Here is a 20,042-nt window from a genome sequence, read left to right as displayed (position 1 = left end):
CAGAATAGTAAAGTTTTACCCCAGGACTACCTGAAAAATTATTTCTAAGGGCTGTTCACATCGAATAGGAATACCATTCACAACAAACACATTTTAGCATTTGTCTGCTCTGTTTTTTAATTGTTTTTCTATGTTAAAATATGCTAAATGGACATTTTTGAGCGTTGCGCTACATCTCACAGTTTTTTAACATCTTGTGCCACAAGTGCCTACGTTCTGTTCCATTCGTTACGCTGAGCCTAGCTTTTTTACGCCAAAAAGTGAACAGTTTGAATGGCCTCTAAGGCTTTTTGATGCAAGGCTATTGTATTCGACGCAACGTTTTTTTTTTATCTAAATGTGGACGCAAGCTCCGGCAGAGTGTGAACAATGACTTATATATAATTGATCTAAAACAATAAGTTCCCTGATTGGGCAAGCGCTGATACGAGAGTGCTGATATTTAATATAACAACACTGGGATGCTTCACTGTTTGTATCACTACATTTATTTATTTATTTATTTATTTTTTTGGATTTTTCCCCTTTTTTTCACCCAATTTGGAATGCCCAATTCCCAATGCACTTTTAAGTCCTCGTGGTCGCGTAGTGATTCGCCTCAATCCGGGTGGTGGAGGACTAATCCCAGCTGCCTCCGCGTCTGAGACCATCAACCCGCGCATCTTATCACGTGGCTTGTGGAGCGCGTTGCCACGGAGACATAGCGCGTGTGGAGGCTTCACGCCATCCACCGCGGCATCCACGCTCAACTCACCGTGTGCCCCACCAAGAACGAACCACATTATAGCGACCACGAGGAGGTTACCCCATGTGACTCTACCCTCCCTAGCAACCGGGCCAATAACAGCCTGAATAACAGCCATGCTAATATTCAGTTCAGCAGTACTCTTGCTCATGTGATATTTCTTAAATATACATATTTTTACCATCAGAAGAAGACATACTGCTCAAATAGATAGCTTTAAAGGGATAGTTCACCTAAAAAATAAAAAAATTCTCTCATCAATTACTCACCCTCATGCCATTCCATATGTATATGACTTTCTTTCTTCTTTCAATGCAAGTGAATGGTTACCAGACCTTTTAAGCTTCAAAAAGAACATAAAGGCAGCATAAAATTAATCCATATCCATAAGACATCAGTGTATAAATATGTCTTGAGAAGCGATATGATATGTCTGGGTGAGAAACAGATCAAAAATTACGTCCTTTGTTACTATAAATGTCCACTTTCATTTTCACATTCTGAAAGTGAAATTCTAACTGGAGATTTATAGTAAAAAATGATGTCAATATTGATCTGTTTCTCACCCAAAGTGATTGCACTGCTTCAGAAGACATATATTAAACCACTGGAGTCATATGGATTTCTTTTATGCTGCCATTATTTGATTTTTGGGGCTTAAAAGGTCTGGCCATTATTCACTTGCATTGTATGGACCTATAAAGTTGATATATTTTTCTAAAAATCTTCTTTTGTGTTCTGCTGAAGAAAGAAAGTCGTATACATCTGGAATGGCATGAGGTTGAGTAAATGATGAATTTTTAACCATCACTTTAAGCATAATTTTCTTCTATTTTTTGCTGTGGTCTTCGTACCTATGTTCATAATTTTAAGAAATGTCCATAAAACAGATTATGCTAAGAACTAAATCTACTGAAATTATATCTAGTAATATTGCACTCCCAAATCAGGAGTTTTGAAATTTTATGGAGCTTTCTCTTGACTCCAGCAGATAAGACCCATCTGCTCTCAGAAAATAGGACCTAATGCACCATAATCCACTGAGCTCGACAGCATTCTCAAATAAACCAAGAGCATTTCTATCATCAGTATGCAAATGTTCCAGCACTGCCATCTCATACCTGTTCTCATGTGTCCTTCTGTAGGAGCCCAAAGAATCCTCAGCAGAAGATCATCAAACGAGTCATTGGGGTTGAAGGTGACTTCATCAAGTAAGTGTTAATAGTTGTGTCAGTCTGGTAAAAACTATTATATGTCCAACTGTAAAATTGTTTATAGACTTTATGCCCTAGATCAGTGGCTTTCAACTGATGGGTCTCAACCCAATATGAGTTGCAGGTCGGTTCTGATTGGGTCTTGCAGACAGCAAGAGAAAAACTATGCTAAATGCAAACAATAATATGCAACTAACCATATAATCATGCATGAACTTTTACAAGGAATGAGAAAATGTTTCCCATATCTTTTGTCGTTGATGTCAAAGGCCGTACGTCCAGTGAAACTGTATAATTTGGTGAAAAATCCTTTTTTACTTATTAGAAGCCAAATTAGGTTTTGTAGATACCACCATGGATGGGTTACGTGACATGCCCTCATCCTCGAAATCCATGAGCAAAACTCTACAATGTAACAGAAAATACAACCCAGACTACATTAATTTCAAGTTCAGAAGTAAATGCTCTTGTTTATTAATTTACAAAATTGTTGGTTTTCCTATTCAGTCATATTAATAATTTTGCATATTGTTAGGCTTATGCAGTTCATGGTTCATTGATTTTTTTTTTTTTTTTTACTTTTGCATGATTAATAATTTTGGTATTGGGTCGCCATTTGATGTACAATGTAAAATTTGGGTTCTGAAGTCCAGTTGAGAACCACTGATCTAAATGGCATTATGGTATTAAACTGGTTCCTGGATTGTTTAGACTGTGACAATCCAAGGTTGTAACAACTTATAGTATAATGGCGATGATATTGCCTAAATGCATTTACCCATACTAAACAGGCCTCTGTAGCACCAGACAAACCCATAGAAGGATCTGTCTGAGCTTATTAAGCATGCTATTTCAGTCTTGTTCCTCTTTAAATGCATGTATTGCACAAATGCACCATTTAGCCATAAGTGTCATTAAACATTAATGTTACTCATCAAACCATTCATGGCCAACAACTACATCTCAAGGTGATCTTGGGATATCCTTGGTGTGATGGCTTTTAGAGATTATTTTCACGAAGGACTAGAGGTTTTCTGGCAGATAGGAACATCTTAAAAAAAAAAACTCTTGGACCCTTATGAATCAACTTGTGAATGCACATGTGAGTTTGATGTTTGGGTGTCCACATACTTTGGGCCATATAGTATAGGTAGAGTTGTGGTTACAATAGAGTTATGGCTGGTATGATTTGCTATATCAGGTATTGTAATGTGACTAACATCTTATACACACCAAATTTCATCTCATGAATTAACAATTTATTTACATTAGTATGGTAAAGTACTACAAGTGAAATTTTTAGGTGGCTCTTATACAAGTATTCAGCCAAATAACCAAAGATTTGGGAACCAAATGTAAACACTTAAGAATCAGTCACTGAAAACCCCATATTGACTTCTAATCTGAATACTAGGGGGAGGGATAGTTAACCCCTATATGTCATAATATATCCCCCTCAATGTCTATGGTGGTAATGGCCCTGCTCTTACGGAATCTGCAAAAATCTTTCTACCCTATTGCACAAGAATACTCACAGAATCGGGGGCCTGGTTAGTTCAGTGGTAAAGACGCTGGCTACCACCCCTGGAGTTCGCTAGCTGAGTGACTCCAGCCGGGTCTCCTAAGCAACCAAATTGGCCCGGTTGCTAGGGAGGGTAGAGTCACACGTGGTAACCTCCTCGTGATTGCTATAATGTGGTTCGCTCTCAGTTAGGCGCGTGGTGAGTTGTGCGTGGATGCCACGGTGGATGGCGTGAAGCCTCCACACGTGCTATATCTCCGCGGTAACGCGCTCAACAAGCCACGTGATAAGATGTGTGGGTTGACGGTCTCAGACGTGGAGGCAGCTGAGATTCGTCCTCCATCACCCGGATTGAGGCGAGTCACTATGCCACCACGAGGACTTAGAGCACATTGGGAATTGGGCATTCCAAATTGGGAGAAAAAAAAGAATACTCACAGAATCGCCTGCAACAGATATGAGCTATTGCCATGTCAGAAAGTCATCTTAAATATAAAACAAAGACTTTAAGCATTGGTGGATACATGCAGCTGGTCAGCTGTAACATAAACAACTGATAATGAAACATTTTTAAGGCATTAAGAGTAATCAGAAAGCATTACTGTGTTAACATACTGTATCATTTTATTTCCTTCATCAGGACTCTGGGATATAAAAACCGTTATGTAAGAGTTCCAGATGGACATCTGTGGATTGAGGGGGATCATCATGGCCACAGTTTTGACAGCAACACATTTGGACCGGTAATCAAATAATCACATAGGCACCACAATTAGCCATCTACTAGCCATCACTATTACCATTGCTCATTGCCCTATGTATTAAACTTTTCTTTCTTATTCGAAAAACAAAAAGTGGATGTTTTAATGAATATAGCGGACTGTATATTCAATACAATGGCAGTGGATAGTACCTCACTAAAGGCCCAAAAATATCATAGAATTAGTACATGCATCTCCTACGTCGTATTCCAGACATTCTGAAGGCATATGATGAGAAACAGAGGTGATCTCCGAAAACGGTTCAAAGGATCTTTGCCAGACGCCACCACCATAGGCAGATTTAGCCACAAATAGAACCATTTATAAAAAATTCAACAAATACGGACTAAGATTGCTGCTTTCTTGGGACAGTGTTAACAGCCTTGATATGCTTGAATACCCTGGTGTGCTCTGTAATGTATAGACATTGAGATATTATGGGTTCTTTGAAGAAGCTTCTTTGCTGCACAGCTGCTCAGATACATTATTAAATAGTTATTCTTTCTCCCATCTCAACTCTCTGCTCATCCACTCAGACTGTGACATGACTCACTGCAATAATTTGTAGTGTCAAGATCTATGACTGAGATTTGTCCTTTTTAGGTTTTAAATGTTTTTGCTGATTTGTGTTAGGACTCCACGATTCTTGAGTACTGGGACAAAACAGGCTACAGAACTGAAAAATAAATGTTCCTTTATGGAATTATTTTGGATTAATCTGTTAAATGGATATTTATGTTTGGATCCAATCTCTTTCTTCTTCCTTTTTCTCACAAAATGTGTGTTTGTCCTTCCCTTTATGTGAATGTGTCAGTTATTTTTTATGATACATACAAATCTGGCAATTCACTTTAATGAATGAATGAACTGAAAATACACAATGGTTTTAAACTAGTTTTTAGCTCTATTTATTGAATTGACATCTCAGTCAGACTGAGAGAAATTCTGACAGGGTCAAAAGCTGAGCCTTCCTTTCTGAACATGCCATACAACTGCTTGTCCAGTCACTTGTCATAACTAGACTGGACTACTGTAACGCTCTCATTGCAGGCCTCCCTGCATGTGCAATTAGACCCCTGCAAATTATCCAGAATGCAGCAGCACGTCTGGTCTTTAATGAACCAAAATGAGCACGTTACACCACTCCTTGTCTCTCTCCACTGGCTGCCAGTTGATGCACGTATCAAATTCAAGGTTCTGATGCTGGCATACAGAAGAGTCACTGGGTCTGCTCCAGCATACCTAAAATAATTTCTGCAGAGCTACGTGCCCACTAGAAGCCTGTGATCGGCTAAGGAACGTCGCCTTGTTGTACCAACACAGAGGCACCAGAACACTTTCCCGGACTTTCAGCTTCATCACACCACGATGGTGGAATGACCTTCCCAACTCCATCCGTGAAGCTGACTCACTCTCTGTCTTAAAAAAATGACTAAAAACACATCTTTTCCATGAGCACTTAACCAGTCATTAATAAAAAATAAAAAAAAAATAAAAAAAACAATTCCTGTTGCACTTTTAATCTGTTTTGAATACTATTCTGATGCTAGTGAAACTTTGTTATATGGCACTTTTCATACCACTGTCTCCTTAAGATGATTCGCTTTTGTTTTACTCTTTTGTAATTTGCTTTGGATAAAAGCGTCTGTCAAATGAATAAATGTAGATGTAAATGTGTTGACAAAATAACCATATTTTGCATATCACACGTTAAATGCAGAAGCTATTTAGTTTTTCCGGTGTTTCTTATGAAGGTAAATCAGTAGCAAAACTCGAGAGCTTGCATATTTGGATTTGAGAACTTGTACAATAAATATGTGTACTCGTAAGTTGAAACTTACAGCACCAATGTGAAAACTTGTAAAATAAAAATTTGAAGTTGAATGTTGCAATCTGCACTCACAGGCAGTAATTCGAAGCTTGTGTTCTGAATTCACAATTGTAGACAAGTAGTCACAATTTGTCCCATTTTTCAAGAATCAGTGGACTGTAAAAGCCAAACAAGCTTTTTAGAACAGTTGTCCTGTCCATGTAGTCACTGACTTTGTTGTGTAGCTTCAGTTTCTACAGTTGTGCAACTCGCTGAAGTTTCAAGTGTTTGACCTCATGCAGATTTTAACGATGCTACTTGTAAGAAAGAAAATGAATAAGTCTCTCACTGAACCACAAATTTCCCAAGTCTCTTTTATTATTGTTTCACATCCATTACCCCAAAATACTTTTGGTTTTCCCTAGAGACCAGGCCAGAACATACAGTGGTGTGTGAGATGTATTCACCGGAAGACCGTCAGGTCATATATCACTAAGCAAATATTCTTGTTGGATGTTTCAGGCAATTGCTTTCGCTTTTGTCACTGCAGACTGCAGTGTTACCTTCACTTGATGTATGATGCACCAAGATGTGTGTGCTTGTTTGTGTGTGTGTGTAAGGAAGAAAAGTCTGTCCTTTTTTCACTTTATGGCTTTTCAAGACAATCTATGCACCATTTAGATATTTCTCAGATTGTAGATTGATCCATAGAGTCAACATAAAATAAAACTGACCCTATTTACTTTAATGCACATTTCTGCTCTTATCGTGAATAATTCATCAGTGTATGTTATTAAAAACATTACCTTTTGTATTCTTTACTTAAAATCTGATAACTTGCTCTTCATCTGGATTGACTTTCCTTTTCCGCTGACATCTCTTAATGTTAACCATTAACCAAGTAGCGATTTAGGTATTCTAGCAAACGTTCATGTCTGGCTCCTTTCAGGTATGTAACACCCATTTTTCACCACCCAAACAATTCTCGATGTATAAAATTAGTCCCACCCTACATTTTGTAAGTAAAATTAGTTTCAAACAGCAATTCACATTGTCTTCAATTCTGTATAGACATTAAATTGCGTTGTTTGAAATATTTTAATTCTGAAATACTGACATGACTCCAACATTTGGCAAAGCACTGATTGTGAGTCAGGTCACAAAATCCTGACTGTTCTTGAGCCTATATATTTTTTATTTTGTTTCATTTATTTTTTGTCCACAAAACACTGTAAAATGTCACACATTTGATTCAATTCGGGCTTAAGCCTTCAAGACCGGCCTTAGTAAGGGTCTACTCAAAGATCACAGACACCAGTGCTTGTACATAATGCTTTCAACTGATACTAAGATTTTGTCATGCTGTTAAACCAAATGATCCAAATGGTCCATATCATCCCCCATGGGTGATTTCATTATCACCCCTTCAAATTCTTCCAAACCCCGCAGATATTTACAATAACCTCTAAATCGAAATGTTTGGGAGCTTGCTGGAATCTCTCCCACATCCCTCTAGCTATGAAATGCAACACGGTACTACTCTCTTCGAGCTAGAGATATATTGCTTTGTATTCAGTAAATTAAAAGAGCATCTGCATGGGGCCTGGGTAGCTCAGCGAGTAAAGACGCTGACTACCACCCCTGGAGTTCGCGAGTTCGAATCCCAGGGTGTGCTGAGTGACTCCAGCCAGGTCTCCTAAGCAACCAAATTGGCCCAGTTGCTAGGGAGAGTAGAGTCACATCGTGGTCGCTATAATGTGGTGCGCTCTCGGTGGGGTGCGTAGTGAGTTGTGTGTGGATGCCACGGTGGCTGGCATGAAGCCTCCACACGCGCTATGTCTCCGTGGGAATGCGCTTAACAAGCCACGTGATAAGATGTTCAGATTGACGGTCTCAGACGCGGAGGCAACTGAGATTCGTCCTCCGCCACCCAGATTGAGGCGAGTCACTACACCACCACGAGGACTTAGAGCGCATTGGGAATTGGGCATTCCAAATTGGGGAGAAAAAAAAAAGAGCATCTGCACTGTCTAATTCTTCTTCCAGCTGGTATGTGCTTAAGCAAATTGACCCAGCACTGCAGTTCTGAACGTAGCTACAATTTACAATTCTGCATTTGGCAGACGCTTTTATCCGAAGTGACTTAGGCCAGAAACATACTTTACACAAGTACTTATGCACAAAATTAACACTTTCAACAATTGCTTTTGGCAAGAAAATAAAACGGAAATATTCACCAGGTGGTAGGTAGCATTATTAGCAACTGCATCATTACATGCTTTTCATTAAACAGTGAACAACAATCAGAGGCTTGTTTAATAAAGTGACGTGCACAATTCAAATCAAACTGTCAACATCTGCCGCTGCTCACGCATCTACTGTATAAACATATTTTACTTCAGTGCAAAATTTACCGTCAGATGTTTATCCATGATGCCTAAATGTTATTTTTTTCCTGAAATCCATAAGATACATGTGAAATTTTCCTCACATTAAGCCACCAAAAGAATATGTGAAGAAAAAAATCAACTGAATTTGCTTTTAGATGCGTTGTCTATTTAAAGAGACTGTAACAATTTAGCATGTGTTCTGAGTATCAATGTAAATAGAACAATTTACAGTGTATGCATGTAAACAATAAACATGTAACAAATATATATGCAAAATAACAAATGCAGTTTTCAGACATTTATTGATGCAATATAATGACTTTATAACCTTCACCACAGGTTAAGAGTCTGAGTGTCATCCTTGATAGCACCTTATCCTTTGAAGCTCATGTTAATAATATAACTCGCTCTGCATACTTTCATTTACATAATATTAAATCGTTACTTCGTCCCTCACTCACATTGAACAGTACTGCCATTCATTCAAGCACTGGTTACATCATGTATTGATTACTGCAGTGCTCTTCTCTCTGGTCTTCCTTCCAAACTTCATAAACTTCAGCTTGTCCAGAACTCAGCTGCACGAATCATTTCTAGAACCCCCTCTATTGAACACATTTCACCTGTTCTTCAACATTTGCATTGGCTTCCGGTTAAGTACCGAATTGATTTCAAAATCTTGCTTCTTACCTACAAGGCCTAAAACAATCTTACTCCTTCATACCTCTCTTATCTTTTTCATATTTATACACCTACTTGTACCCTCAGATCTTCCTCGTCAGCTCTTCTTGTCATACCACGTATTCATCTGAACACTATGGGGTCTAGAGCCTTTAGTTATACTGCTCCTCACTTATGGAATTCCCTTCCTCTGGACATTCGTAACAGTGACAGTCTTCATACTTTTAAATCTCGTCTTAAAACTCACCTTTTTAAACAGGCTTTTTTATGACTGTGCATGCATTGAGTTCATAATTTGTATCTTCCAATGTTTTATTATATATCATAGTATTGTTTGCTTAATGTTGTTATTGTTGAAGCTTTCAAGGATGACTTTTTTGTGTTCTGTTTGTAAGGTGACCTTGTGTGTCGTGAAAGATGCCTATAAATAAAATGTATTATTATTATTATATGCAACCAATTTGATGAAAAATGTATATTTTCAAATTGTACCTAGAAGGGGTTATCTAGAAGGTTAGAAGGTCCTTTCATAATTAACAGCATGAGCTGAGAAATAATTTATTTCATATTTAAGTTAAATGGACATTGTAACAAATAGAGCTACTGTATATGAATCCATATAGAATAAAATCGAATTGAGAGAATGTGAATCAGAACCAAATCAAATCTGGAAATACATAACAATACCAAGCCCTGATTTTAAGTTAAATTAATCAGTGTAAATATCAGTTAGCAAGTTAAGACTTTCTAAAACTACCTGAGACCAAAAAATGTCTCAGGATAGACTGAACAACCTGGCACTCTTCTCATTTCAGAAATGTTATGGTGACTTTGCCAACAAGAACTCATAAATGTATGTATGTTAAACAAACATACATTTATATAATACATAATAAATAATTTTGTTAGTAGGGTTTGTTTTTTGTTTTGTTTTTTTATATAATGTATTGCTTGATTAAAATAATATTTACGTTTGAAAATAAAAAGTTATGAATTAGTACTGTTAAATATCCATCTAAAACGTTTATACTGGATATTATCCCCACTATAAACTTGTACAGGGTCAGGGGGCCCTAAAATAGTTTTGTACCCAGGGCCAAAAATTTGGTGCTACGCCCCTGGCAGAGACACAAATCTCGAAAAATCTCCTTAAAAGTGGACAGTTCACTCTAATGTCCAATTTAGCGCCCCTTGCAGTAATGTTGAGAATGCAACATGTGTTATGAATTGCAATCTGACACATTTTGGAACACAACAACACACTAATCGAGTTTGAGCTAGAAGCACCTGCATTCACATATTTTCGTAGAGTTGGTTTCAGCCTTTAGGGGCCATTCAGGCCGAACATGTCCTTACACTAATAAAGCTTGCACAACAAATATAACAGAACACAGGTTTCTCAAGATGCGTTTTTTAACTCAAAGTTTTTTATAACTTGGTCATGGCATCTAAATAACGGAGTGCTCCTGCTGGGATGTGGAAAAAATGGCGAGATGTGGTGCAGCGGTCGTAGACATTCGTTTAGCGCATGTTTACATAGAAAAACAATTGAAAACCAGCCCAGACTGGACGCAAAAACGTGTTTGGTGTGAACGTCCCATTTCACTGTACTGACAAGTATACACTGAACAGTTTACATGCTCCCTGGGAATCAAACTCATGATCTTGGCATTGCTATCGCCATGCTGTACCAGTTGAGCTACAAGAACAGGACCTCAACTGGTAGCTCATCTCCAAACAAGAGCAAGAATATGTGAAAAGCCCAACGACTATCTATCAAAAAATTTTCCCTCTACATATCAATTATTTATTTAATTTTATGTAGTTTTTCATGGTACTTAAAATGGTTAAACTTTGTAGTACTATACACCAAAGCATGATGATTCTGATCCCCACAGGTTTCACTTGGTCTTGTCCACGGTCGGGCGTCTCACATCATCTGGCCACCCAGTCGGTGGCAGCGGATAGAGCCGTCACTTCCCCCTGAACGACGACCCCTCTTAAATTGGAATGGTGCAAGAGAGGACAGTTATGATGACTGAACTGAAAAGCCAATTATTTAACTATGTCAGCCATAATGTGCATGGCCCAGTTGTATTATGGACTATATAAATGTTCTGGTTGAAACCATGTGGACCAGATCAGTGCCCAGGAATGAGCTCTTCAGCAGTAGCTTGAATAGTTATTGTCCATTGTACAAATCTTTACCCCTTGTGCAGGTTTGTGTTTTTGGTCCAAATTAAAGATCAAATGCATAAAGGTACTACATTATTTAATTTTCACTATTAAAAGACATGCGATGCAATGGGATACAATCATTTAATTAATTATTTATTTCTAATGGCCAATTGTGTCCAAAAAATACAAATATTTGGCAGCCATTTAAATGGTGTTATCACATTATTGACAAACTAGTTAGTCAATTAGTTTTCAAACAGAATGTCTCATGGGCAATGAGAAGATCAATTTACTTGACAAGCTTTCAGCGACAATTTGTTTGTCTACACTGAAAGCAAAAATGCTGCACAATGACACAATAACAGCCAATATGAGCATAATTGACATTTACAGTAACAGTTATGTGAAGCAGGATTTTGGACTAATGAGGTTTTAACAGTCAGCAGAGCTACCCAGCAAAATAGAAGAAGAAACCAAGTGACCAACAAAATGTCCTGTGCTCGATGCTTAGGACATATCAGGGTCATGATGTTATTTATAAGTCACATGCTAGTCATCTATCTGGATGATTTGCAGTGCAGTAAATCCTAATATATTTCCAACTTCCATTTTATTGCAGTAGATTTCCTAAGCGTCAAATTTAGCCCCTATAGATTATAGCTTGTGTTATACTAGTGGTATATCTGACATAACCACCTGTTTTGTGCTGTGGACAAAGTATTTCCATATGCGCAAACCCTATGTAAAAGCAAAATTGGCTGCAATGTTCTATTGATCTTATGATGCCTAAGATAAATTTGTCCTTAAATGCCATATCTATGAATTTGCAGATTGCTCCAAGAGGGAAGGTAGAACCATGCAAGAATAAAGTCGATCTAATTTAATGTGAGTGGCCACAGGTCAATACCGATATTCATACAAGGCTGTGATGAGTTCAATGGCAGTCAAACATAAATCAACAAAGACAGCCTTAGGGCTAAAGTGCACCAGGGAATAGGCACAAATCTGAGGATACTGCAGAAACGGAAGATGATGGAGCTGCCGCCATGCAGAGCTTAAAAATTCTTTATTTGAAATGGTGCATACATGGGTATGGGTGATTCTTCTATTAGGGGCACTTTTAACTACTTGAAATCTTGACAAATCTTCAAACCTTGTTTCACCATGTTAAAATGTTTATCACAAGAATAAAGATCTGTTTTATGACCTTAATCAACCAGTTAAGTTTAAATGTGTAGAAATAAAAATAAATTGATTGTTTCTGTATTACAGTTATCAGAAAAATAACCTGTTTGGTTATGACACATAAAAAAGCTACTCTCAGAGCATAATGTAAACATCTTACAATTATTTACATTACTGATCTTCAAACTGGTAGAGATGTGCAATGCTGTTACTTATTTTTATTTTGTATTTTTTGCAAATCAGAATATCCCTGACTTTTAAACTTTTTTTTATTACATTTATAAATATACAGTATAATTTATGTTGTGAAAATAGTGTTGTCAGTCGATAATCTTTTTAATTACAAAAAAAGGAAAGAAAACAAAACAATATTCAACAATATAATGTTTTATTAACATTTTCCAAACAAAGCCTTTCACAGTATAAAGATAGAAATGCACTAAAATAACACCAATTCCAGTAACATTAAACATTTCCCAAAGTCTAACTGGGAGGTTGTCTAATTGAAAGAACTTGTTTCCTCATAGGTTGCATATTCATTGCAATGGGCATTAAATCTCTTAAACTCACTTCCTCCACAATATTAAACAGCCAGTAGACGGTGGCTATCCACTTTGCTACAGCAATCGTGAATACCTTGATACACGTTTCCGCCAGCGTCAAGCACCACTTTGAACTCCACATGAAAAGCGCTTGCAGACAAAAATGTCTCATTGTGCATTTTGGGGATTTTCAGACTTGATGTGTTTGTGTGGTAATTTAAATGTGCCTTATATAGGCTGAAAAATACTTCTGAAATAATTTCTGTCACAAGTTCCATCTGGGCTTGTTTTGTACATCAAATAGCATTAAGAGCTCCTTTCTACATTTGATCACTGACACGCAGTGCTGTTGTGTGTGTGTTGTGAAGTGTGCGTCTGTATAATGAGTCTGGGCGGACACATCACAAAGGTACCTCCATAGTCCAACGAGTGTTTATGGTGATTTATGCTGTATTAACTATAAATGCGTTAATTGTGATTAAGAAAAATTAATGCATTAAACTTGAATTAATTGCATGCGTTTACGCGTTACTTCTGAAAGCTCTAGTATGTAAGTGTGTGTGTGTGTGTGTGTGTGTATATATATATATATATATATATATATATATATATATATATATATATACACAAAACAGGGCCAACCCGCATCTCAGAATAGCATTCTGAGATGATATTCTTCTCACCACAATTGTACAGAGTGGTTATCTGAGTTACCATAGACTTTGTCAGTTCGAACCAGTCTGGCCATTCTCTGTTGCCCTCTCTTATCAACAAGGCATTTCCGTCCACAGAACTGCCACACACTGGATATTTATTTATTTATTTTTTTTTTGGCACCATTCGGAGTAAATTCTAGAGACTGTTGTGCGTGAAAATCCCAGGAGATCAGCAGTTACAGAAACACTCAAACCAGCCCGTCTGGCACATCTCCGCAGTAACGCGCTCAACATGCCACGTGATAAGATGAGCGGATTGACAGTCTCAGATGCAGAGGCAACTGAGATTCGTCCTCCGAATTGAGGCGAGTCACTACGCCACCATGAGGACTTAGAGCGCATTGGGAATTGGGCATTCCAAACTGGGGAGAAAAGGGGAGAAGAAGAAAAAAAGCACAAAATCGAGAAATGCAATGGCAAATGCAACATTTCAACACTCTTAAAAATTAGAAAAAGATAATTAGAAATAAAAGTTTAATCTGTTCTTTAAAACATGATTTTTCTTTTTTTTTTTCTTTTTTTTTTTTTTTTTTTTGAGGGGGTGAAGAAGAATTTTTTTTTTTTATCCTCCTAGGAGTCAAAAAAGTTCCTGTAATTGAAGAATCACCTATATATGGAGAAAACATACTTTTCATGTCTGACATTCTGTGTTCTCTTCTCATCCTGGGTAAACAAGATGTCTTGCTTTAGTGACAAAACATGAGTTCAATATCAAGCTTTTAATCTTCTCTAGAAGGACATGGGGAACAAGCATGTCATAGCAGCTTATTTCACAGGGGAAGCAATCGCTTATTGAACATGACAACCACATTACAAATCCACAAGAGGAAATTGAAGGCCCAAATTGAATTTACCTTACAGAGTCAAAGAGATGTGCACTTTCAGTTGTTGATGTAGATGCAAGTTGAACTGTGAATCTTTCTCATGAAGCTTTTTTTGGTACCTTGGGGCAGTATGAAGCATTTACATGTTTCCATTTTGGGGGGGGGGGAGTTGTACTTGTTTGTTTTGATTATTTGGGGGGTTACCTCTCCCCAACCCCCTCCGGAATCTACACCCCTGATTCTACTTTATGCAATTCTTTTTGTATTTAAAATGGGCTTAGGTTCTGTATGAAATGTGGACTTAATCTTAAGTCTGAACATACATATCCTTTTGGTAAAATTTGGCTAATTCAATACATTTCGTAAGGCTTTGCTGAATGTTGGACTGTCAAATTACTGCAGTTTCACTAAATGTTAACATTATACAGAGTTCCCACTGTCATGGAAAGCCCTGGAAAAGTCTTGGAAATAAATAAAATCTTAAAAGTCATGGAACTTTTTATAGTGAATATAAATGTATGCTCTGCTAAAATATTTCATTGGCTACATATTACTCTTCATCGTAGTACTGTCAAATCTCTGGACATTATTGTCTTACTGGAGACATTTGTACACTAAAACGGTTTCAATTGATAATTTCCAAGAATTGGTACCTGAAATTTCCGTACAGTTATTTTTGAAAATCCTTATCTAATAATTAAGAACGACTGGAAAAGTCATGGAAAAGGCCTGTGATTTCAATTACAAAAGTGGTTGTAACCCTTATAGCCTAATTATATCCAAAAATAGCTGAAAAAGTCAAGAAACTCAGTTAAATCTGCCTTTGTACAGTAATTACAGTACATGAGAATGTCTTTGTTTAGTGCCACAGCATTCAGGAGCAGGGTTGGGGAGTAATGGAATACATGTAACGGGATTACGTATTTAAAATACCAAATATAAGTAACTGTATTCCACTACAGTTATAATTGAAATCATTGGTAATTAGAATACAGTTACATTCAAAAAGTATTTTGATTACTGAAGAGATTACTTTACATTTTATTGTCATTTGTTTCATTTAATATTTAATCCTTTCAGATGGAAAATATTTATACATATAAATGATGTGATCCAAAGTGCATTTGAACAGCGGTGAAACACTTTCTTATGATGTGTTACATTCATACGAGCAGACAGAGAAGTAAGTCTGAAGTAAGTTTGGAGCAGAAGAAATAGAAATAAACCTTGTGTAAATTGTCAGCTTTACGCTAAGCTAAAATGCTATTTCTAGACATTTTACATGCACGTTACCAGGCACGATCATATGTTTTAATCAAGAAAATTCACGTTAGATCATAATTTCTTTTTTTCTAGTAAGACCTTTGATATTAGGGCAAAAATCATATTCTTGATGATCATTTTTGTATTGTTTTCCTGTAAAAATATCTAAAAATCCTTAAAACAAGATCAGTTTGATTTATCTTGTTTTAGAAACAACACTGCATAAAATATTTCGGTTTTTCAGAGAATGTATTTTTAACAGGTGTATTTGTCTTACTGTACTGGCAGAGTTTTTATAGTCAAAACAAGTGAAAAAATCTACCAGTGCTGAAGAAGTAATCCAAAGTATTTAGAATACGTTACTGACCTTGAGTAATCTAATGGAATATGTTACAAATTACATTTTACAGCATGTATTCTGTAATCTGTTGTGGAATACATTTGTAACCCTCCCAACCTTGTTCAAGAGAATGTGTTTAATATTTAGCATGCAGCTGTGCTGAACACTTCACAATGCCTGGAATGTAAAGGACACTATGTTTAATTTTAATATTAAATATTCATAAATGACTAAAATCAAAGCATAAAGCTGTACCAGATTGCAGCAACAAATTATGCTGAGTCAAGATAAAAATGACCTTTTCTTGACCCTCAGTGTCACTTTAAAACAAATGATGTTGTATACTTTCTAAATAAGCAATTGTTTGTATTAGGAAAAGCTTATAGTTAACTTAAAAAGACTTGTATGAAGTAGCCAAAATATATATCAACTTAAATGTACAAGCCAATTAAGATTTACCAGGGTTTTACTATTGCAACCCTAACTGTAAAGTAACTTTGGTATTTCTGTAGTATTTACTGATGGAAATACATTGCCTGGCCAAAAAAAAAAAAAAGAAAGAAAGAAAAAAAAAAGTCACGTTTGGATTTAAATAAGCAGATATCTCATTTCTTAAGCAACCGTGTCGAAGACGTATCGCATGGTCGTGGAAAAGATGTTACTCTGTTTCAGAAGGGGCAAATTATTGGCCTGCATCAAGCAAAGAAAACAACTAAGGAGATTGCTGAAATCACTGGAATTGGGTTAAGAACTGTTCAACGCATTATTAAAACCTGGAAGGATTGTGGTGAACCGTCAGATTCGCGAAAGGAATGTGGTCGGAAAAAAATCTTAAACGTTCGTGATCGGAGATCACTAAAATGCTTGGTGAAGTCACATTATAAAAAATCGACAGTAGAACTCACGGCTATGTTTAATCGTGAAAGTAAGAGCATTTCCACACACACAATGCAACGAAAACTTAAAGGATTGGGACTAAACAGCTGTGTGGCCACAAGAAAGCCACTTGTTAGTGAGGCTAATCAGAAAAAACAACTTAAATTTGCAAGGGAGCACAAAGATTGGACTGTGGAGCAATGGAAAAAGGTCATGTGGTCTGATGAGTCCAGATTTACCCTATTCCAAAGCGATGGGCGCGTCAGGGTAAGAAGTAAAGCGCATGAAGTGACTCACCCATCATGCATACTGTAGTGCCCTCTGTACAAGTCTCTGGAGGCAGTGTTATGATCTGGGGTTGCTTCAATTGGTCAGGTCTAGGCTCAGCAACGTTATGCGGCAATAAAATGAAGTCAGCTGACTACCTGAATGTACTGAATGACCAGGTTATCCCATCAATGGGGTTTTTCTTCCCTAATGGCACAGGCATATTCCAGGACGACAATGCCAAGATTCATCGGGCTCAAAGTGTGAAAGAGTAGTCCAGGGAGCATGAGGAATCATTTTCACACATGAATTGGCCACCACAGAGTCCTGACCTTAACTCCATTGAAAGTCTTTGGGGATGTGCTGGAGAAGACTTTACAGAGTGGTTCGACTCTCCCGTCATCAATACAAGATCTCGCCAAAAATTAATGCAACTCCGGATGGAAGTGGTTGTCGAAAACAATGCCATGACAAATGCACGCTGTAATCAAAGCTAAAGGTTGCCCAATGAAATATTAGAGTATGCAACTTTTTTGGCCAGGCAGTGTAATACATACACAAAATACTTTATTGCAGCTATATGGCATTTGTACTTTGTTTTTAAGCAACTATTTTTTTCATAACAAATAGGCCAACCATAGTTTGTTTTACAGAAATCAGAATAACTTGATCTAATCATAGTAATAAGGAGCAATTCATGGTTCGTAACTAGTACTTAACCTTCCCATTCTGTTTGGTCATTTTTGACCGAAATCCATTTTTCCAACGTAATAAAAACGGTTTCATTTATCTGAGTGGTACAAGACTTTGTGACTGTTCCCCCATTTGCCATCTGAAAACACACACACACACACAAAAAAAAAATTGGACTTGATTCGATAAGTCTAATTGATCGTTAAAAAAAAGCAACACCTTTGCTTTTCGTGGTCAAAATTGGCCGACCATAGCAAATGAATGGGAAAGTAACACATACACACACAACAAAATGAACTGGTGACATTAAAACACAGAGAATTTTTTCTTAATTTTGTCAAATAAAATCTATAAATCAACCACAATGCAGAACATACACACATAAATGAGGGGGTAAGACCATAACACACCCACAATGCAGTACACACACACACAGAAATAAAGAAATGGGTGAGACTAACACAGAACGCAGAACTCAATACACAAAAACACACACACACACACACAGAGAGAACAAAGTCTGAGTCTTCTCTTATGCACTAATTGAATTTTCATAGTCCATTGCTGTTCATTCTGTTTGTTACTGTTAATTTTCTTGACATTATTATTCATTTACTCTAAGTTATTCAATTTTGATGTTTGAAATAAATGATTGTTAATAAAATGATTATTTTATGTCTTCTCTTTGTAACACCAGTTCAGGTTTGATCGTAAGCATTATGGGACATTATTACAAAAACTGATACTTCAAAACAGTTAAAAACAAATGCTAAACTTTGACAAATAATAGTTTGATAATGTTTAAATATATATCTAAATGCATTTTACTTGTGGTAAAATTTAGAATTACAACACAGTAGGTGGCTGCATAGACACTGCAGCCATCTACTTGCTGTTATTGTCATAACATGATTTTCAAGTCATGATATTTTTCTTTTTTCATCAGGTGGCAGAAATCTGCCTCCAATACATGACACATCTCTTATTTTCTTATGTTTCAACTGAAGGTTTTTACTGTTTTGGAGTTAAATAAATTTGCTTAGTTGTATATGCCAAAGAATGGTGAAATTGATAAATGTAAATATGATCTTAAAAACATAAAATCACAACATAAGTGCAAAATTGTATTGTTTTTACTTCAGGGAAGAAGACCTTTTATCATTTCTTTAAAAAAAAAAAAATTAAAAAATAGCCACGAACAGCAAAGCAAGCGGCCCTAATTGAACAGAATAGGAGGGATAAGTTATTTCTTGCATAATAAGCATATTTGTCATAAGGGAGTAACAGAATTGTAGTAATCCATGTTCCACACACATGAAGTCTCCAATACCTCATGCATCCTCTAATAAGGCATAGATTTGCTTTTTCCAGCCTTCTTTGTTCGCTCATGTGGTGGCAACAGGCTGCAGAATGAGGCTGACCCAATTAAAACACAATTCTCAGCTCAGGGCCTCAAGGCAGCTTGCAGTTGTGTGGTTTCACTGATAAGTAACATGGAGCAAAGAAGCTGTTTTATTATTACCTTGACATCCCCTCAAGCCCTTGGTAATGGCAGCCACAGGATATTTGCAAAGGGTAATAAGCTCATTAACTGATTCATCATCCATTTGGCCCTTTGTGTGTTATCAGAGCACTCTGCACCTTCTTTTCAAGATCCTAAGGGGTATTTTAGAAAATAGGTTATTGTATGTAGTATGTTGGAAATGAGTGGATTTGGATAGATACCCCCAGGTGTGTGACATTGACCTTAGAGAAATTAAAAAAGCTGCGTTTTTGTTTCAGTGTAGTGTGAGAACATTTTCTTTTATAGCAAAGTAAATGTACAAATTGCATTTACATAATGTACACCCCAATAAAAGTAAAACGCAGTTTCCATTTGTAGAGATAACGATTAATTCAGAGTCTTAAAAGGGCCGATTAATCATCACAGATCCTTGATAATTGTGAGGACCAGCTTGCAGCTCGGTTTCACCCGACAGAATCTGTTCAACCATTCAGGATAGTGAAACAGTGACATCTTGTGGCTGAATAAAGA

General features: G+C 36.8%; 1 protein-coding gene across 5 annotated transcripts in view; it reads left to right on the top strand.

The window, feature by feature from the left end:
- LOC127435794 (mitochondrial inner membrane protease subunit 2) overlaps positions 1 to 20,042 on the top strand; it is a 139,829-nt gene that overhangs the window by 115,502 nt on the left and 4,285 nt on the right. For 2 of the 5 annotated variants that reach the window (XM_051689498.1, XM_051689499.1), the window contains exons 4-6: positions 1,891 to 1,956; positions 4,122 to 4,224; positions 6,478 to 11,013. In XM_051689498.1, coding sequence (XP_051545458.1) covers positions 1,891 to 1,956; positions 4,122 to 4,224; positions 6,478 to 6,756 — 448 coding nt within the window. In that variant the 3' untranslated portion in view covers positions 6,757 to 11,013. The other 3 variants (XM_051689501.1, XM_051689500.1, XM_051689502.1) reach the window with 3 other exon arrangements.

This window comes from Myxocyprinus asiaticus, chromosome 46 (assembly GCF_019703515.2).
Source record: "Myxocyprinus asiaticus isolate MX2 ecotype Aquarium Trade chromosome 46, UBuf_Myxa_2, whole genome shotgun sequence".
In the NCBI taxonomy this organism is placed as follows: Eukaryota; Metazoa; Chordata; class Actinopteri; order Cypriniformes; family Catostomidae; genus Myxocyprinus; species Myxocyprinus asiaticus.
The sequence above is the reverse complement of the archived record's forward strand: the minus strand, read 5'-3'. Positions and strand labels throughout refer to the sequence as shown.